The sequence below is a fragment of the Schistocerca serialis genome, chromosome 5 (assembly GCF_023864345.2).
Source record: "Schistocerca serialis cubense isolate TAMUIC-IGC-003099 chromosome 5, iqSchSeri2.2, whole genome shotgun sequence".
Taxonomy (NCBI): domain Eukaryota; kingdom Metazoa; phylum Arthropoda; class Insecta; order Orthoptera; family Acrididae; genus Schistocerca; species Schistocerca serialis.
Window position 1 is genome coordinate 651,294,437 of NC_064642.1, and position 22,075 is coordinate 651,316,511.

The 22,075-nt window shown below is 48.1% G+C and overlaps 1 protein-coding gene across 1 annotated transcript in view; it reads left to right on the forward strand.

The window, feature by feature from the left end:
- LOC126480666 (sodium-coupled monocarboxylate transporter 2-like) overlaps positions 1 to 22,075 on the forward strand; it is a 110,790-nt gene that overhangs the window by 52,836 nt on the left and 35,879 nt on the right. Inside the window, exons 7-9 of the mRNA XM_050103889.1 lie at positions 12,956 to 13,096; positions 14,867 to 14,975; positions 17,010 to 17,119. Of these exons, the coding sequence (XP_049959846.1) occupies positions 12,956 to 13,096; positions 14,867 to 14,975; positions 17,010 to 17,119 (360 nt within the window). The remainder of the gene's footprint in view (positions 1 to 12,955; positions 13,097 to 14,866; positions 14,976 to 17,009; positions 17,120 to 22,075) is intronic.

Sequence of the window (22,075 nt, forward strand, 5' to 3'; positions counted from 1 at the left end):
ATCACTCCTAATGCGTACTCCCAGATAATTTATGGTATTAACTGCTTCCAGTTGCTGACCTGCTATTTTGTAGCTAAATGATAAAGGACCTATCTTTCTGTGTATTCGCAGCACATTACACTTGTCTACATTGAGATTCAATTGCCATTCCCTGCACCATGCGTCAATTCGCTGCAGATCCTCCTGCATTTCAGTACAATTTTCCATTGTTAGAACCTCTCGATACACCACAGCATCATCCGCAAAAAGCCTCAGTGAACTTCCGATGTCATCCACAAGGTCATTAATGTATATTGTGAATAGCAACGGTCCTATGACACTCCCCTGCGGCACACCTGAAATCACTCTTACTTCGGAAGACTTCTCTCCATTGAGAATGACATGCTGGTCCTGTTATCTAGGAACTCCTCAATCCAATCACACAATTGGTCTGATAGTCCATATGCTCTTACTTTGTTCATTAAACGACTGTGGGGAACTGTATCGAACGCCTTGCGGAAGTCAAGAAACACGGCATCTACCTGTGAACCCGTGTCTATGGCCCTCTGAGTCTCGTGGACGAATAGCGCGAGCTGGGTTTCACATGACCGTCTTTTTCGAAACCCATGCTGATTCCTACAGAGTAGATTTCTTGTCTGCAGAAAAGTCATTATACTCGAACACAATACATGTTCCAAAATTCTACAACTGATCGACGTTAGAGATATAGGTCGATAGTTCTGCACATCTGCTCGACGTCCCTTCTTGAAAACGGGGATGACCTGTGCCCTTTTCCAATCTTTTGGAACGCTACGCTCTTCTAGAGACCTACGGTACACCGCTGCAAGAAGGGGTGCAAGTTCCTTCGCGTACTCTGTGTAAAATTGAACTGGTATCCCATCAGGTCCAGAGGCCTTTCCTCTTTTGAGCGATTTTAATTGTTTCTCTATCCCTCTGTCGTCTATTTCGATATCTACCATTTTGTCATCTGTGCGACAATCTAGAGAAGGAACTACAGTGCAATCTTCCTCTGTGAAACAACTTTGGAAAAAGACATTTAGTATTTCGGCCTTTAGTCTGTCATCCTCTGTTTCAGTACCATTTTGGTCACAGAGTGTCTGGACATTTTGTTTTGACCCACCTACCGCTTTGACATAAGACCAAAATTTCTTAGGATTTTCTGCCAAGTCAGTACATAGAACTTTACTTTCGAATTCATTGAACGCCTCTCGCATAGCCCTCCTCACACTACATTTCGCTTCGCGTAATTCAATCAGTTAAGGCAGTACTCTATAATTTCCGGGTCTAACAGTGACCTCGGCGTGTTTGAACAACGTAAGTCTTTGGTTACTTGAGTATGGTAATACAGGATCAACGACTTATGAGCCAAGAAAACACAGGTCACTACTACAAAATTCCTCCCACTTACAATGGAAACCAGGTTTCAGCTAGTACTTCACGTCCCGTGATGTACAAAGGCAAACATCATTCGCTACTCCAGCTGGAACGATGCCTCGTGTTCACAAGAAACCATGGCCATCAATCGGCCCAGTTGCCTTGCTGCTTTCTCATACTTACAGCTCCTCCTCCAGCGGTAGCTTCGAGCTCCAACTAACTGGCTGTTTCTATTTACACTGTCGATTCCAACTGCCTCGCAGCCTAAGCCCACGGGAAATACCGCAACGGACTTGTGACCACACTAGTCGCCTTGCCCGACATACGTAGCGAACGCTCGGCTACGTCTGGGACCAGGCAAGAAATAAGTATGTCAATTTTTTTTTCCTTTATTGAGTTTCAATTACCCCCGAAGGGGGCGGGCTGGCAGCAGCTTACTACGCTGCTCCACAGCCGACAGACTTTTTTTAAATAAAGGAAGAAGAAAGAAACAAGGAAAAACAGGCGATAAAATGGTGATTTAAAGTGTAAAATGGCGTAAAATGCGGAAAGTTAAAACAGAAAGCAAAAGGGGTTGGCAATGTAGATAAAAGACACAGAAATCAGACAAGTAACATAGTAGACACACAATTAAAAAACATGGCGACAGTCTGGTTTCTGTTCGCAAGAGATAAAAGGCACACCCAGCGACAGTATGATGGCCGTTTGCAACAAGTCCCAAAAAATACAACACGGAACACTCACTGTAAAACACGCACTGTAGAACACTCACTGTAGAACACTGCACGAACGTGGCAGCACAAAGACGACACTCCCGAGCCAAAGGCAGATGGGGGGGGGGGGGGACCTGCAGGAGGGGGAAAAACAAGGAGGGAGGAGAAGAAAATACGAAAAGGGGGGAACCAAGGAGGGAGAGGACTAATAAAGGGGGAGAAGGGCAGACGCGAGAGGGAATGAGAGGAGGCAGAGGAGGGAAATGGAAAAGGATGTGGGGGAGAGAAGGGGGCAAAGAGAGGGGAAGTGAGGAAGAAAGAGGGTGGAAGGGTGGGGGAGAGGGAGCCCGGGAAAAGGACAGAGGAAAGGAGGGGGAGTGAGGATCAGAGCTGATAGGAGGGGTAAATGGAGGGAGAGAGGGCATTATCCGGGAGGGGGAGTTGATGGAAGCCACCTTGGGAAAGGAGATGTAGGGTGTAGAGATGGAGGGTAGGGGGGGACACAACGGTGAAGACGTGGCAGGGGGCGGGGATCGGAGAGGAGAGGAGCAACCAGGGGGTGAGGGGGTTCAAGACGGCGGGAGGTGTAGAGGATGCGGATATTTTCGAGGAATAGGAGCAGATGGGAGAAAGGAATGAGATCATAGAGGATCCGCGTGGGGGACGGGAGGCGTATACGGAAGGCGAGGCGGAGTGCATGACGCTCAAGGATCTGGAGGGACTTATAAAATTTGGGGGGGGGGGAAGTATGTCAATGAAAAGGCACCCAATAAAGCCTTTAACTTCGTCATATGTTATCGAGAGCGTGAGAATATCTAAACGCGCAGCTACGAAATATTGAAGCGGTCTCAAATATTAACTCGTTTTCTGATGGAGGCAGTCGCTACAGCGCGTAATACCGGTGTTGTCACGCGCAGTGGCGTACACAGTGTGTCAGTTCCGTTAAGACTGCTTGTCTGAAATTCCAAACTGGAATGCAATCTCGTGCCGAACTGCGGCGTTACTATCACTTAAGTTTCAATAATAGTTGCGTAGCAGGTCAAAGAGCTAGTATGGCTGCCGCGAATGTAAGTACGTGTCTGACACTCGTCGAAAATTGGCAGTGTAGCAGCGACGCAACATCAAATGTTGTGTTAACATTTGTGTTTACAGTAGAGAACCCTCAGAATTCGACCCCTGCATCGGCAGGCAGATTCCTAGCCGGTTCTCCACGACAACGCCCAGCCTGCTAGGTAATGATTGCGCACGAGTTTTTGGCCAGCAAACGAATCATAGTCGTGGATTAGCCGCTATATTCGCTGGATTTGGCCCCAGCTGATTTCTGGACGTTCCCCAAATTGATAATGGTAATGAGACACCGTTACGATGCAGTTTAGGGGATTGAAGAAAATGGTACAGCAGTACAAAATGCAGTTCCAAAAGAGGATTGCAATGACTGTTTGAAACATCTTTTAAAACAATTTCAGCTGTGTTTTGATTCAGGGGGAGGTTGTTCTGAATAAATGCAATGATTTTGTGAACATAATCCATGACATACTTTTCATAGCCACGCTGTAACCGCACCGCGACTTGTCTCTCTCTTGAGCCTCGGTCGCTACGCGATGGCGACAGCTGTCACCTATCCTCCACCTACACGGAAGCACTTTTTGTGCGAGCCTTACCAATACTGAAAGAGGCCTGGCCGTCGTGCCTTCCATGGCGCTGGTGATGCACTGAAGCCTTGTCAGTTACTGCCCACAGTGGTCCAGTGCTGCCACCAAGTTATGACCGCTTCAGCTCTGTACGCCAGACTGTACTTCGCTCTGACAACACGAGACTTCTTGCCTCGCCGTGGTAAAGCAATCGGAGAGTAGCCTACATGCGTGCACTCTGGAGCATCAAGAAAACATGGGCAATGATGGCGCAACTGCTGGACAGAGTGGGAAACTGCTAATTGTTGGAACAACGATAAAAGAAAAGGGAGTGAGACAGCCATGCCACGCTAGTTGCGAATATCATACTACAGGTTCTTTCACAATGTTTTGACGATTTCATATTTACATAACACACAAACTGCTCGTGAACCAATGTTGGACATTTTAGACAAGGTACAACAATTACAAGGTGTGATTCAGAAGTTTCAATACTGATTAATTTCTGGGAAGAGGAACGCGCGCGGACTAGTTTCGCCGGGTGAAGGAATTAATGGGGGGTCTCAGGGAACGAACTGACGCTACGGTAGTTGCCTCCGGAACCCTGGAAAGGGCGCATCGCTTGCAGCGTGAGTGCGTGTCATTGACTTCGGTCGAATAGTGGGAGAGGTGGAAATGGAGCAGCACTTGGAGCAGCGTTATGCCATTAAGTTTTGTGTGCAACTGAACAAAACCGCCACGGAGACTCTCGGTGTGATTCAAGAGGCCTTTAAGGAAGAAGCCATATCCCGTGGCACAAATGTTTCAGATATGGCCATGGGAATGTTGAAGATAATGACCGCTCTGGGAGGCCATCATCAAGCCGAACGAATCAAAATGTGGAGAGAGTGACGGAACTTTTAGACAACGACCTTCATCTTTGTGTGAGTGCTCCGCCGCTTGAGGGATCAAATCCGCCGTGTCTGCCCGGCGATCAAGCGCTATTGGATTCTCCTCCACGACAACGCGCCCGCTCACACGTCGCGTGCCGCCGCCAAAGTTTTGGCCCAGTTCAACGTGACAATACTCCCGCAGCCACCCTACAGCCCCGACTTGGCTCCAAGTGACTTTTTCCTCTTCCTCCGAATGAAGACAGGCCTAAAATGGAAGCGATTCGACTCTATCGATGCCATCCAGCAGGCTTCGACGAGAGCCCTTGACAGCATGACGCCCGCGGCCTTACAGAAGGGCTACGAACAGTGGAAGAGGCGCTGGCAGCGCTGTGTTCATGCTGAAGGATCATATTTTGAAGAATTTTAGTGCGCTGTACATAAATGTCCAATAAATTTCTAGTTCTGAGTTAAGTATAGAAACTTTTGAATCACACCCTGTACATCGGTTAAAAGAAGAACGTTCTCGGCTACACAATACTCTATGCGTTCCATCCAGTTTTTGAACACATCTTTTTAGCTGCTTGAGCAATTCTGGAAATTTAACAGTGAATTGATCTTTTAACTGTTTCAAACTCCTCGGCCGATAGGAGTACATTCTTGCATTCAAACATTGATATAGGTAAAAGTCTGGTTCCTTTAAATAAGGCGAGTGAGGCGACCATTCGACAACCGGACCACTTGGAAGGTCTTATTGGATATTCGGCATGTTGCGCCTTCTTGTTTCAACCAGGTTTTCGTAACGAACGACAAGGGCGTGTCTTCATACTGCTAAGCATACATTCAATGTTTTCGGTAGTTTGTATGGCTTTCCAAGGGCCGGTTGACTTTCGATTCGATGCACTAGCAGTTGCACGGAAGTTTCTCACCTAGCTCACTATTGCTCCACGAGCAAGAATGGGATATCGCGGCTGAATCTTGAAATGCTTACGAAAGGCACGTCGTACGCGCTTGGCACATTCGCTGGAGCGCTCCACAACGTAAGCACGATGTCGCTTCAACCAGTAGGACACGATTACTGACCTGTATATGGTACGAAACTTGACACTCCTCACCACTAATAGACGGCGCCACCGTAGCTATATCTTGTTTCTACAGCACCCCGTCTTCAGGCCACGAGTGGCCTACAGGGACCATCCGACTGCCGTGTCATCCTCAGCGGAGGATGCGTTTAGGAGGGGCGTGGGGCCAGCACACCGCTATACCGGTCGTTATGATGGTATTCTTGACCGAAGCCGCTACTATTCGGTCGAGTAGCTCCTCTATTGGCATCACGAGGCTGGGTGCACCTCGAAAAATGGCAACACCGCATGGTGGCTGGAGACTCACCCATCCAAGTGCCGGCCACGCCCAACAGCGCTTAACTTCGGTGATCTCACGGGAACCGGTGTATCCACTTTTTTTCTAATGAACCGCTGCAGGAGCAGGACGACGGGTAGGGCAGGGGTCGACACCCGAAGCCTGGCCATCCCGCCGCCACGCCCAAGCAACGTGTTCGAGTTCGAGGATCGAAGGATCAGGAAGAGGATGGAGTGGGTTTGTCGATGTTGTTCTTTTTATTTATTTATTTATTTAATTTTTATAACATTTTTTCTGTATTATTGATTTATTTTTGGTTCATTACAAAGAAAGATCCTACAACTGCCGTAGCCGTGCATCCGAGTCGTCTTCTCGTCTGTTGGGAGGGGTTCCCCCCTATTCCGTCCGTAGAGGATCAATATGCTCCAGGATTCTTCTTCATTTTCAGCGTCTCATACCCGGAACGCCCCAGTGAGCAGGAGGATCCGCAAATAATGAACCTAAATAATTTGCGAAACGAGTTCTGTACTTCGGGTGGCGGCTGAAAGCTGCATGTGTCGTCATCAATAGGGACCAAAAGTCGAGTGTGCCTTTGGGAGCATCGCAAAATATGTAGTAAACGGCCATGCCTTTTAGCCAGTTAACGGCGTTCGTTCTGGTTGATGGAAAGTATACGACGTCGGGGCGCAATACGTCATCAGGGGAGATAGACTCCGGCAATCGCCGCAAGAGTAATGCCAGCATGCGCTGCGTCAATAGCCAGCACTCGCTGGTCGCGGCACACGTCAGACGGTGTGCATCCGAGTCAGCGACTGAGCATGTCGGACACAAGGGGTCGTCCGTCAGATGTATGGAATGTAACCTCTGACGAGTAGTGAACTTCCCATTCACAACTACGTATCACAATGAACGCACCGTCGTAGGTAGAAATGGCGTGTGTACCGCTCGCCACACCGTGTTCCAGGCAACTTCAGGGTGTCTGTGGGTGACCGTATTTACAGGTTGCCGCTGCTGATAGAGGCGATAATAGTCTTTTGTGCTGGGCTTCCGTGTCGTCGGAAGTTCTGAACGTAAGTAGCTGAAGTCAACAAAGAAGTCTCTGATGTGGGTGAGTGCCGGTGAAATGTGTCCTACAGAAACCGGGGGATGCAGAGAGTGTGGTGCCACTTCCGCTATCAGGATGCCCGTCAGAGTGGCGTGGGCAGAGGTCCACGTGCGACGCATAGTGTTGAGATAAAGCGATCGCGCACGGTTATATACGTGAATTAAACCGATACCGCCCGCCCGCCGCGGCAGTGTCAGGGTGGCGTATCGGACTTTAAAAACCAGACCGGTGCTTACGAAATGTCCATATGCTGCTTGAAATCTGTCGGCCATCGTAGTTGTCAAGGGAAGGATATGCGCAATATAGTTCAGTTTTGAGACAAGATAGGTGTTGACATAACGTGTTCTGAGGAGCATATCCAAGCGACGCAGTTTGTTGTCCTGCAGCAGAGCACGTGTCTGGTGTAGGAGCCGGCGGTACATAGCCGCCGCCGTGCGGCGGACATTGCTATAGAATTGCACTCCTAAACACTTGAGTACGGGCACCTTGTCAAAGGGCACCGCCGTTGTGTGGGAAATCCCCCCTCCGACATCCATGTATTTTGTCTTCTTCACGTTGATGACGCTCCCGGCGACCGCCCCATACTGGCGTAGCCACTGTAGCGCCATATGCATTTCATCCTCTGATCTGGCCAGGAACACCACGTCATCGGCGAATGCACCACAACAAAAGGTCACGTCCCGCAAGGAGATACCAGTTAATCGCTGCCGTAGACCATGTAAAGCTGGTTCAAGTGCTGCAGCAAATAATATGCCCGACAGGGGGCACCCTTGTCGCACTGACCGTCCAACAACAATGTGACCAGACTGATAACCGTTGACCATCATGCGGGAGCGCGCTCCGTGGACCAGTCGAAGGACCACCTGTGCAGACTCCGGGGAGAGGCCCATGCGATGCAAAACTGCGCGTAAGAAGCCGTGATCGACGCGGTCGAATGCGTGGTCAAAATCTACGGCGACAAGGGCGCCTCGTATTTTGCAGGCCGCCGTCAAAGCAATTACGTCGCGGTATGCTCCTAACGCCGTATGAATGTTGCTGACACCACCTAAACATGTCTGATCGGTGTGGATGGCTTTCCCGATAGCGGTGTGGAGACAGGCGCGGAGGATACGGGCGAAGATCTTGTAGTCGTTGTTGAGGAGTGTGAGTGGGCGAAAATCCTGCCACCTACAACCACCATTCGGTTTCGGAACTGGAATCAAGATGCCTTCTGTGAATTCTGTGGGGACAGTGAAATCAGGGCGGATCAGGTCTTGAAACATTTGGAGCCACTTGTCACCCATAAGGTGGTAAAAAGTGCGGTAGAATTCCAGGGGTAAACCGTCCGGTCCAGGCGACTTGTTCGGTGCTCCACGTGCCAAGGCCGATGTCAGCTCGTCGGGTGTAATGGGCAACAGCAGACTATCATCGGGTGCCACGTCCCGAGGGGCGGGAAAATCGTGCAACAGCCCGTCATAGTCACGTACATTTCGCGGATCTTCCATGTACAAGGTCCCATAGTGTCTGGCGAACGTGTGCGCGATGTCCGCTTGTGTCACTGCGCGCCCGCCGTCCTCCGTGTTTACCGCCGTAATGAGCTGACGTTTGCGGTGGCGCCTCTCGCGCACAATGTGATACACTGACGCTGTTTCGTGGGGGATACAGTCTTGCACTCGCGCACGGATGCGGACACCGTCTAGCTGCTCTGTCCTGATGCGAAGTAGACGAGCTTTGATGCGTTGTACGGACATCTGACGTTCGGGAGACGGCGGTTGCGTCGCCAGCTCACGTAACGCTGTATAGTAAAATTCCGATGTTGCCCTTTGCCAGTTCGATCTGTCACGCCCGTAGGCCATCAAGGTCTTTCGGAGGGCAGGTTTGACACATCCCAGCCACCACAGCAACGTGGAAGCATACATAGGCAGGCGCCTGATACATCGACGCCACGTGTCAGTGACTGCTCGCCGACACTCTTCCTCGCGAAGGAGGGAGACGTTCAGCGTCCACGGGCCCCTGCTGCGTCTTGTGAGTTGTCGGGGCAAGGTGACAGTGCAGATGTACGCGAGATGGTCCGTGAAGGCCGTCGGCCAGAGTTCTGCATCACGGGTTGCTGTGCGGAGGGCACGCGAGACGTATATCCGGTCCAGACGACTGGCAGAATGGCTGGTAAAGTGCGTATATCCACTCTGGGTCCCATGATGTAAGAGCCATGTGTCGTGGAGCGCGAGGTCACGTATCAATGCTTGTAGAGCGGGGCATGGGACGTAATGCGGTATCTGGTCCTCGGGCCGCAGAACACTGTTAAAATCGCCGCCCACTATGTAATGGTCCATATTTCTTTGCAAAAGTGGGGCTACCTCCTCCGAATAGAAGACATGCCTGTCACCACGGTGCGAATTACCGGAGGGAGCGTAGACGTTAATGAGGCGCACTGCGCCAAGTGTGAGTGCGATGCCTCGCCCGTTCGGCAAGTACGTCGCGTCCGTCGCGTCTATGCCATCTCGAAGAAGGATGGCCGTTCCTCCTGCGCCATCACCTACGGGTAGGCTGTACGTGGTGTAGCCATATAGGTCTAAACACAGCTCGGGACGGACCTCCTGGAGAAGGGCAATGTCCAAGTCTGCCGCTCTGATCATGTCGTGTAACATGCGGGTCTTGACAGTGGAGTGGACACCATTTACGTTGACTGTTCCCACACGGTACGACTGAGACATATCAAGTGGCGGAGGCAGTGTACCGGTGCAATCCCACAGCGATTTCACACACCACACACCACACAGCCATCCACCTGCATGCTGTGCATTACTGTGCCGTAGGAGTCCCTGACTGGAAGAGCCCTCCGGGCTCATTGTCAGCCATGGGCTCTGGTGGAGATATCGATGTTTGCTGTGCATCATCTGCCTCCAAATCGTCACCAAGAGACGATTGTGATGTCATTGGGGGCTGGATGCTTTCACAGGAGCCCACATTTTGGGAGTCGACGCAGTGCGCCTCGTTTTCTGGGCCACCAGATTTAGGAGACTGTTCCTTGTCTTCAGGCACCTTCTGGTGAATGATGCCACTGGAGTCCGTTGCAATTGTGGGCGAGTCAACGAAGTCGATGTCTTCCGCCGGCTTCACATTCCTGTCCTGTCCGTCAGCTGACAATCGCCTCTTCTTGTGTCGCTTGGGTGATTTTTGCTTTCGGGTCCGAGATTCGACATCCACTGGAGGGCGGGGCTCGACACAGTCTCGGTCGCTAGGAACCCCTGTGTCTGATCCCGACAGTGACGGTGGTTGGGTGCCCACGACGCTGTGGTGGGCGGAGGCTATAGGAACCTCTGCACCGTTGGGCTGCGGCGTCGTCGACGGCGCTGACTCTCCAACGGAGCTGGCAGCGGCTTGAGGAGGTTGCAGGTTTTGATCATCCATCACATCATGTCGTGCCGCCTCCACATATGTTAGCGGGAGAGAGGTCATAGTGGATCGTTGGGGAAGTTCATTGCGGGGCACCTGAACGAGGCGGCGCTGCAGACACTCAGTTCTAACATGGCCCTCCTGGCCGCAGCCCGAGCAGGTCCTCGGTTGTCCATCATATATAACAATTGCGCGGCAGCCACCAACGAAAACATACGATGGAACGTGCTTCTTAAGTTCTATGCGCACTTGTCGTACCCCGTTAAGGACAGGGTACGTTTCGAATGTGTTCCATTTCTCCTCTGTGTGGCTCAGAACTGTGCCGTATGGCCGCAGCGCATCAACGACTAGGTTGGCAGGAACTTCGAACGGTAGTTCAAAGATGCGCACGGTACGCACCCCCAGACCAGCATGGTCAACTCCTACCACGCTCACGTTACCGTCTGCGTGACAGAAGCGAAAGCCGTTTGCAGATCGTTGGAGTAATCTGTCGCAGGTCGCTTCGTCAATCAGTTTGAGGTACACTGTGCTGGTTACAATAGACAGATGAATTCCTATCAGTTCTTGTGGTTCGATGTGCATGATGTCTCGTAGAAACCGTTCAATTTCATGGGCCTTCGGTCTCGTGTACGATGCGTTGAACGTTAGTTTGATTGTAGCTTTTCGATATGAGAACGCCATGTCGGGTCGGTACAGGTACTATACGGCAAGACAACGACGCGACCGCGCGCTAGCGGGTAAACAACAACACCTGCGGAGCACTGCCCGGCGCGCCGAGCCCGTCCGCACGGTAACACGGCTGAAAGCCGACTGTGTCTTCATACTGCTAAGCATACATTCGATGTTTTCGGTAGTTTTTATGGCTTTCCAAGGGCCGGTTGACTTTCTATTCGATGCTCTAGCAGTTGCACGGAAGTTTCTCACCTAGCTCACTATTGCTCCACGAGCAAGAATGGGATATCGCGGCTGAATCTTGAAATGCTTACGAAAGGCACGTCGTACGCGCTCGGCACATTCGCCGGAGCGCTCCACAACGTAAGCACGATGTCGCTTCAACCAGTGTGACACGATTACTGACCTGTATATGGTACGAAACTTGACACTCCTCACCACTAATAGACGGCGCCACCGTAGCTATAGCTTGTTTCTACAGCACTCCGTCTTCAGGCCACGAGTGGCCTACAGGGACCATCCGACTGCCGTGTCATCCTCAGCGGAGGATGCGTTTAGGAGGGGCGTGGGGCCAGCACACCGCTATACCGGTCGTTATGATGGTAGTCTTGACCGAAGCCGCTACTATTCGGTCGAGTAGCTCCTCTATTGGCATCACGAGGCTGGGTGCACCTCGAAAAATGGCAACACCGCATGGTGGCTGGAGACTCACCCATCCAAGTGCCGGCCACGCCCAACAGCGCTTAATTTCGGTGATCTCACGGGAACCGTTGTATCCACTTCGGCAAGGCCGTTGCCTGTTTCTAGAGCGCGTTATTAAAATTTTAAATCTTTAAAACATCGTGAAATGCCCTATTATCTAGAATGACTTCAAAAATAATGGTAAACACGTTCAGTCCGCTTAATTTGATATTAAAACATTTTTTCCTTTTGAATTCTAATAATATGATTAACCTGATCTCGTGTGTAGGAACGGTATTGACTACAAGTCATCTTAGTGAATTACAGTCCATAACAAAATAACGTGGACCCAAAGTATCCACAGCGGAGACGAGAAGATTTTTTTACCGTGGGAAGCCTTCCATTTCGCCTCTGACACTTGTGGAAAGCTAGAAAATGCACAAAATGCTGCAGACGTTTTTGACAGTAATGAGGTTATAAACTAAATGGCTTTGTCGTTATTTTTGTACTATGTCGATAATCATGGAGTGTTAGAAACTGCTTGTGTGTTTCTGCACGATACAAGTGTTTCTACTAGGAATCTCATACAGTGTTTAATTTTTTTCATTACTCTCAAAATACAAGAATTTCTATTCAGAGAGGTTGATGAAGCTCCAATGAAACTCTGTACGGGCTGCTTCACGAATTAGAAAGTTTTTTAAGAACTGTCTGTATCCACAGTCAAACATAAAATTTAAGAAAATACAAATGTATTTTGCAGCCATAATAGATGCTCACTTGTTAACAATTTTTTTATAGTTATGAAAGTAAATATTGTTATTAACATAGCTCTGCTTCTTGATAACCTTCTTACTCACAGCATAATGTGCATGTTGTCTCCTAACTTACTCAAAGTTTTGAATCGCGCTCTCTATAAACTATGGTATTATGAAACGATGCAACACGCAACCGTTGTCGTTCACAATAAAACCACGCACACTTTTTGTCCTGTCAAGCTTATCGTTTATTGATGTATACGTATTGCATGAATCAGTCTTCCGCCAATTGGTATCATCCTTATGTCATCGTAAATTTAAATTAAGAACGATAAAGCTTACTATATATATGTATTGAAGGATGGTTAACACTTCACAAAAACACGTATATGGAAACTTAATCGTTCTTATCTCCTTACAGAATGAATCCAAGCCCATTCGTACGGAACTCCTTCTGGACCATTGTCCTCGGGACGACAGCAAACTGGTTGACAGTCTGCGCCATCAACCAGGGCTCCATGCAGAAGTTCCTGTCGGTGCCCAATCTGCGTAGCGCCAGGATGTAAGTACTGCCCTCTAAATTAATGACTCAGCAATTCAGTTAATCACAGGTTTAGAACCTGTAGTGCCTGTCCATAAGGAATAAACGATTCTCTGTAGCCACACATCACACTATTTTTTATGATTTCACTGTAGGTAATGACTGATTTGTAGGAAAACGGTTACAACAACCTAAATCATTTAAGGATGATGAACACTAGTTTCGTTTCACAGATTAAAAAATGCCAACCATTGAACGACATTGTCAACCGACATCTAATAATCAGCTATACACTTCGACTAACTGCATCTCCTTTGTCTTCATGAGCTCACTCATATTTTTTTAGCCGCGCGGGGTAACTGTGCAGTCTAGGGCGCCATGTCATGGTCCGCACGGCACCACCCCGTCGAACCTTCGAGTCCTCTCTCGGGCATGGGTGTGTGTATTGCATTAGTGTAAGTTAGTTTAAGTTGGAATCAGTAGTGGTAAGCCTAGGGACCGATAACCACAAATCTGCAAAATGTTTTTGAACATGTTGAGTTAATATTGAAGGTAACATATCCGTGAAGAATGAATTAGAGAGCTGTCGTGAGGATTGTGGAATACTCTTGAGGTGCTCGGTTTTTTTAATAGATTTCACGAGTGTACCGTGAATATCACGCAGCATATAAAACATCAAATCTCCGACAACGCTGCGGCTGGAAAAAGATCCTGCAATAACGCGACCAAGTAACTACGACTGAAGAGAATTGTTGAACGTGAAATAAGTGCAAAACGTCCGCAAACTGCTGCAGATTTCAATGCTGGGCCATCAACAAGTGTCTGAGTGCGAACCATTCGACGAAAACACATTCATACTCGTGTGCCCTTGATGACTGCACAACACAGATCTTTACGCCTCGCCGGGGCTGATCAACACCCGATATTGGACTGTTGATGACTGGAAACATGTTGCCTAGTCGGACGAGTCTCGTCTCAAATTGTATCTAGCGGATGGACATATACATCTATAGAGACAACCTCATGGTTCGGTGGACGCGGCATGTCAGCTGTGGACTGTTCAAGCTGGTGGAGGGTCTGTAATGGTATGGGCCGCGTGCAATTGGAGTGATATGGGACCCATGATACGTCTAGATACGACTCCGACAGGTGACACGCAAGCAAGCGTCCTATCTGATCACCTGCAACCATTCATGTCCATTGTGCATTCCGACGGACTTGGACAATTCCAGCAGTACAATGCGACACCCCATACGTCCAGAATTGCTACAGAGTGGCTCCAGGAACACTCTTCTGAGATTAAACTTTTCCGCTGGCCACCAAACTCGCCAGACATTAACATTGCTGAACTTGTTTGGGATGCCTTGCAACGTACTGTTAAGAAGTGTTCTCCACCCCCTCTTACTCTTACGAATTTATGGTCTAACCTGCAGGATTCATGGTGTCGGTTCCCACCAACACTGCTTCAGACATTAGTCGCGTCCATGCCACGTCGTGTTGCGGTACTTCTGCATGTTCATGGTGGCGCTATACGTTATTAGGCAGGGTACCAGTTTCTGTGGCTCTTGAGTGTGTAATCGTAAGGAATCATAAACATACCAAATAATGTTTTTTTGTTTCCAGCAGATCGCTGGAAATGATTGCAACGAGGTTTATTGAATAAGAGCTTACATCAACAGTAATTTATTTGTAGGATGATCGCGTAGAGAAAGGCATTTTCCCTGCTATTATATGTTTTATTTCCAGTGTTGATTTTCGATCAGCTCCGTTATTTAATGCCTTATTTTGCAGCTGCTTGTTTGGTTTCGGTGGAGGCATAATCACAATGAAAGCGATCAGCGTGTTCACTGGCCTGCTAATATATGCAACGTACCACAACTGTGACCCTATATCGGCAAAGGTAAGTAGCTAGTTAGGAATTTCTCTTTATGTTTTTAATCATAACCCTTCGGTCGTTATGATATGGTAACCATGCATGGAGATACGTGCCAAAAAATATGGGATTTTCCATCTTCCGGTAATACCTACAAAAGCAAATTACAGAAATGTTACATAAAACGAAGCGTAACAAAAATTCGCAAAAAATAATGTGAAGACAATTACTAGGGCTCACTATGTTCTTTTTTAAAATTTTGTATTACAACCTGTACCAGACGCCCCATTAGGTGGATTTTCAGGCGATGTGACGACATCTGAAAGTAAAGAATTTTCGTCTAGCACTGTAGTACTGACGTCTTCAACGGAAAATACGGAGTGCTGCAGTGAGAACAGTTAGTTCAAAATATGGTGTCCACTAGGAGACTGAGAACGAAAGACGCAGAAAATGAATTTCATCCGTTGAAGACTCATTGCTTGGTTACGAAACAGAGAATTCAGTGATGACAGTTCCATTATACGTTTCTAATCTAACGATTAAATCACTTCCGGCTTATTCAGTCCCAAATATCTCGTTCCAGCCATACTTCATCAATCATCTATGCATCGCTTCACGGTGTTTCGGTTTGCAGTTAAACAGTGTCTACATCATTCTTGTGCTGTCAGTTCTTGCCACATACTCCTACAATTTGTTGTTTATTACTTCTCGTAATGCTGAAATATCTTTAGTCCTTTCTCAGTCCGCTCAGTACCGTATCTTGCGCCACGCTTCTAGCCTATGCTCGTCTGCTATGTACTTCTGGCGTTCTTTTTATCTTGGTGTTCCAGTGTAGCACCAATATTTATCGGTTTGTACGTAAGCGAGTCTGATTGTGAAATGCATTACGTGAGCGGGACGTGTACATAGGGAAGACTTAATGGAATGCGACCTTTTATATTTCCGACAGTTACACAAATATAAACAGAATACGAGCGTCTGGAAAGTTCCAGAGTAGTATTTCTCACTGCGAGTTATAGAGTACTGCTCCCTTTCATATTGTTGCACGACTTCTTCAGTTCCTAAAACAGTTACAAGTTTTTCAAATCTTTGTTTCAGAAAGAAGACGGTAACGCCATTATGTATGTGTAAGAGGTTACAGCTCCAATTATCTTCAGAATGTAGCTCTCACAGATTTGACAATCAAGTTCTACTATTGCATTCGCTATTTATCTGTTATTTTTTAAGTTTGCCTGTCGAGGGGCCTCCCTGCCAGTGACGCCAAACGCTCAGTTCCTTTTCCCCATTTCATCAAGAGCAGACGGCCTGGATACATCGCTTCGACTTGAGTGTGTTAGCTGGATATTGAGACTTTGTTTTACTTACGACGGGAATTCGGCTGCACACCTACGCTCTAAACTCAGCCAAAGTTATGTATTCAGTTACGTACTTCTATTTTTGCCCATAGTAAACTTGTAAAATCTACAACCAGTACCGAAGTGCGTTGTCTCACCTGCTCCTACTCGCATCCTTCATTCGGCCTGTTTTGCAGATCACAGGAGAAGACCCACGTGTCGCCTTCCAGGCGGGATACAAAAAACTCATATCGCTTGGCATTTGTGGAGTTAACAGCACCAACTCCATTCACCGCCACAGCCTAGCATCATGGCTGGAGGATCTGAGATTGGTCAAATAATGATCGAAACCGGTTAGCATCGAAATAAACGTGTCTGCAGTGGATACTGTTTATAACCTATTTTTATGATAAGATTATCGTGATCTACAGAAGCATTCAATGTCAAATGTTTAGAAAGAAATGAGAGCTACCCTTGTACTGCTTCTATGACATACAGACCAACAGGTAACTACCAAAATATGTATCGAGAGCCCGTTCGGTCTTGAGCTTATACGGTGTAACCACGATTACAAAACTGTTGCCTTAGTTGTACCTAAGGTTTCACTGACGCATACGCTATTGGGAGTGGCAGTAGTGACTTAGTTGATTTGTTGATTAGGCCTCAGTAATATCATGTATTTCTGAAAACATCAGCCTAGACTGGAGTGTGTGCCTTGGTGCTGCAGGCGATATCGAGGCCGGACCAGCTGCTGCCCTACTACGTGATGCAGGTCTCCACGGCTGTGCCTGGACTGCCCGGTCTGTTCGTCGCTGGTATTTTCAGCGCAGCCCTAAGGTAAGAATCAGTTATGTACCATTTCATCACATAAGGTAGCAAACAAATTGCGGTTTTCTTAGTAGTGAGTACGCAGAAAGTTATCTTGGAGGGACAGTCATCGAACTGTGTTGAAATGGTTGCTGATAATGTTGTTTATTAATGACATGGCAGACAGTAGTAATAGTAGTCACAGCCCAGACCCTTCCCAGTGTGGAACTGCCAAAGCTGCTGAGTGCTACCTTTCTGTAATTTATCCCACACTCGGATATGTGCATACGAATGACACGCGCGCGTGCACGACCAGCAGCCCCATACAAAACGATTGTCTGCCTACTGAGATTGGATTCGAAAGATGTATGGAACATTTAGCAGAGTGATCAACAAAGAAACTTAGGATTTTAGATGCTTTAACGTATGAGAGAGTCTCATTCGCACTGGAACTAAAAAAAAGATATAAAAATAAAAGTACTACCATATATATAAGTAACTGCTAGTTCCAGTGGTTTGTGGCAGCGGAGAATCATAAGCAGTTTAAGAAAGTTAAGTGTAAATAATATAGCGCAGAAAAAACTGCAGAATGCCAGAAACTGCCAAGTGCAAATGTGAAATGAAGCCATTCGTCATTAACCGCTGCTGTAAAGGAGGCAAGGAGCGGAATATATAAGGAAACACCAATAACCACGTGAGATGCATTATAAATAAAAGCAAAACGCGTCTGGGGTAATTCTTTTTAAGTAGACTGCAGTCAGCTCAAACCTACAGTAACAGAGTTTAACAGCTGCTGCGGAAGATGGCCACACAAACAAACGTATTAGTAGTACCTTATGATCAGTATTTCGGTGAGTCCCAAATAGAGTCAACTCATACAAATACGTGAGTGTAATAATTAGTGAGGGTGTGAAATGATATGGTGACCTAGGCTTTGTCGTAGGTAAGGCAAGTGGAAAACTGGCTCTTAATAGGTAACTGGGAAAATATATTGAAGGGCAATTCTAATATCCGTCTTGGCTCTAACACAGTCACTGTAGTATGTAGCATTCTACCAACACTAGAATAGAGCTCAAGTGTGTGGGTCTCATACCGAATATTGCCAGTACGGTATCTTGAACGTACACAAAGAATGACAGCATTAACGGTCACGGGATTGCTTCATCCATTGGAGAGCGTGACGGAGATGCTGAAAAACCTCAACTGACAGACCGATGAGGAAAGTCGCCAACTATTGCAACGTCTCATTTTCTAACCATGCCTGCAAATTACGACTGGGTCGTGTTTCTGGGGGAAGGAGGCTTGCTTCAGCCTGGAGTTGCTGGGCCTGGTTATTCACTAATGTGACTCGTCTACAAGGTTGATGTTAAGGGTGAGTATTTCCCCAGTGACGGTCGTCGTTTCTCATACCCGTTACAGAAAAAGAGCTTGATTTCCTGCTGCGAGGCAAAAGAACATGGCCAATGGGAATGCCTACATTCTGCACCCGATTCTGATTGGTTGAAAGGCTTATATGTACACTCCTGGAAATGGAAAAAAGAACACATTGACACCGGTGTGTCAGACCCACCATACATGCTCCGGACACTGCGAGAGGGCTGTACAAGCAATGATCACACGCACGGCACCAGGAACCGCGGTGTTGGTCGTCGAATGGCGCTAGCTGCGCAGCATTTGTGCACCGCCGCCGTTAGTGTCAGCCAGTTTGCCGTGGCATACGGAGCTCCATCGCAGTCTTTAACACTGGTAGCATGCCGCGACAGCGTGGACGTGAACCGTATGTGCAGTTGACGGACTTTGAGCGAGGGCGTATAGTGGGCATGCGGGAGGCCGGGTGGACGTACCGCCGAATTGCTCAACACGTGGGGCGTGAGGTCTCCACAGTACATCGATGTTGTCGCCAGTGGTCGGCGGAAGGTGCACGTGCCCGTCGACCTGGGACCGGACTGCAGCGACGCACGGATGCACGCCAAGACCGTAGGATCCTACGCAGTGCCGTAGGGGACTGCACCGCCACTTCCCAGCAAATTAGGGACACTGTTGCTCCTGGGGTATCGGCGAGGACCATTCGCAACCGTCTCCATGAAGCTGGGCTACAGTCCCGCACACCGTTAGGCCGTCTTCTGCTCACGCCCCAACATCGTGCAGCCCGCCTCCAGTGGTGTCGCGACAGGCGTGAATGGAGGGACGAATGGAGACGTGTCGTCTTCAGCGATGAGAGTCGCTTCTGCCTTGGTGCCAATGATGGTCGTATGCGTGTTTGGCGCCGTGCAGGTGAGCGCCACAATCAGGACTGCATACGACCGAGGCACACAGGGCCAACACCCGGCATCATGGTGTGGGGAGCGATCTCCTACACTGGCCGTACACCACTGGTGATCGTCGAGGAGACACTGAATAGTGCACGGTACATCCAAACCATCATCGAACCCATCGTTCTACCATTCCTAGACCGGCAAGGGAACTTGCTGTTCCAACAGGACAATGCACGTCCGCATGTATCCCGTGCCACCCAACGTGCTCTAGAAGGTATAAGTCAACTACCCTGGCCAGCAAGATCTCCGGATCTGTCCCCCATTGATCATGTTTGGGACTGGATGAAGCGTCGTCTCACGTGGTCTGCACGTCCAGCACGAACGCTGGTCCAACTGAGGCGCCAGGTGGAAATGGCATGGCAAGCCGTTCCACAGGACTACATCCAGCATCTCTACGATCGTCTCCATGGGAGAATAGCAGCCTGCATTGCTGCGAAAGGTGGATATACACTGTACTAGTGGCGACATTGTGCATGCTCTGTTGCCTGTGTCTATGTGCCTGTGGTTCTGTCAGTGTGATCATGTGATGTATCTGACCCCAGGAATGTGTCAATAAAGTTTCCCCTTCCTGGGACAATGAATTCACGGTGTTCTTATTTCAATTTCCAGGAGTGTATATTAAATTGCAGTCTTTGGTTTGGTTTCCCCACAACCTTATCTGTGTGATCATTACGGTTTATATTGTTCGTAACTGCAGTCCCTGAATATTTAGTTGAATTTACAAAATCAAATGGCTCTGAGCACTATGGGACTTAACTGCTGAGGTCATCAGTCCCATAGAACTTAGAACTACTTAAACCTAACTAACGTAAGGATATCACACACATTAATACCCGAGGAAGGATTCGAACCTGCGACCGTAGCAGTCGTGCGGTTCCTGACTATAGCGCCTAGAACCGCTCGGGCACCCCGGCCGGCGTTATTTAGCAACAACATTGGCAATATGCGGCCGCGTAATTTTCATGGTGCAGCATCCAGCCTGCTACACGGAAATGTGGTCTTTTGCTCCTGATATGCACTTGCAATGTTTTCAGGGCATCCCTGCAGTATTGTCCAGTTACAGATGTGTGTGCAGGTACAACATGCTAATAAAATCATTCCATGAATATTTAAGTATGAGACAACCATAACTTTCCCAGCAGACATGTGACATGTCAGACCGATGAGGACAGTCGCCAACTATTGTAACATCTCATTTTCAGTCCATGCCTGCAAATTACGACTGGTTTTTCACTAATGTGACTGGTCTACAAGGTGGATGTTAAGGGTGATTATTTCCCCAGTGACGGTCGCTGTTTCCGGTATCCGCTACAGAAAAAAAGCTTAATGTCCTGCCGCGAGGCAAACTAACGTGGCCAATGAGAGTGCCTACATTCTGCACCCAATTCTGATTGGTTGATAGGCTTATAAGTATAGTTAGTTAAATGTTTCGATGCACCGACATTAATGACGATTGACAGCAGTTGGAAATTAATTCGCTGAATGGGAAAATCTTTGCATCAGCTGCTTTTAGCTGCTTTAGCTTATCACGAATCGTCGCCTTAAGCATTTCGGCTATCCCTGCATGTCTTCTGGTTCGACACCAACTTTCGCTTCGATATCGGTATGTACACTTCCGTATGTCACAATAAGGGACGGGGATGTAAACAGCGTGATATATGGAAGTTTAAGTAGGTCCATGAGGCACGCATGCATAACCGAAATGCTAAGGTGACCGATCAAGATATGCAGAAAGTACGGCCTCGAGTCCCGCTGTGGCAGATATTTCCATATCTCACTAATAGGTGGCATTTCTGATGCTCATATAGCGAGTAATTTTATAGACCAGTTTGGGGCCTCCGAAGGGAGAGGTTGACTAGCAGTGATGGAGGAATTGTATGCCTTCTGGAGCTGAGGCGATGTCTTCATTGAGTGCATCAGAAGCCCGGAATAGCTGACCCTTCGTGATCATCCCAAAGACGTAGTGTAGTGCGAAAGACAGAGAGAATCCGAAGTGAGTTCCTTGGTGTGGATGTGTAGCGCTATCTAGCATTTTTCCTGTTCTTCTCGGCATGTGTGACGGATTCGTGAGCGTCGACTTGTCACGGAAAGAGAGAGACCTAGTGCTGGACGCCCTGACTAGCCTGCGGTGGTGTTAAATAGAAATGACGGACTTGGCTAGGCTTATTTCGTTTCAATAAACTTCATTTGTGTCCATGCAAACTGAAGACTTATATTTCATGTGCTTCCCTTTCATATTGGCTTGTAACTGTATTCCTGTTTTGTTTGTGCAACAATCGGAGGTACTTGCTAAAAGTCAGTTGAATGTGGTCAGTTGCACTGTTAGCGATGTCCATATCCAATTATAGTGGTCGGACAATAGCATTTTCCTGAAAATTAACCTGCGCCAGAAAGGTCACTTTTTTGAAAACCTGTCGTTTAGTCCCACTTCGAAGCAAAAGTTCGAAATTTGGCTCAAAAATCGTCAGTAGAGGGGCAAGAGCGTGGCACATTGTGACATCACTCCCGGGCTCGGCGATGCTTCGAACATCTACGTGTCGATATGTGCCAAGATAAGGTCGGCGCCCAGTTCACCTGAGGAGTAAGGAGAGATAACGACATAAATTTGGGACTATGTTTCACCATAGGTTTGCCCTGCGCCATCGCAGACGTGTCACATCATGGAAACGTC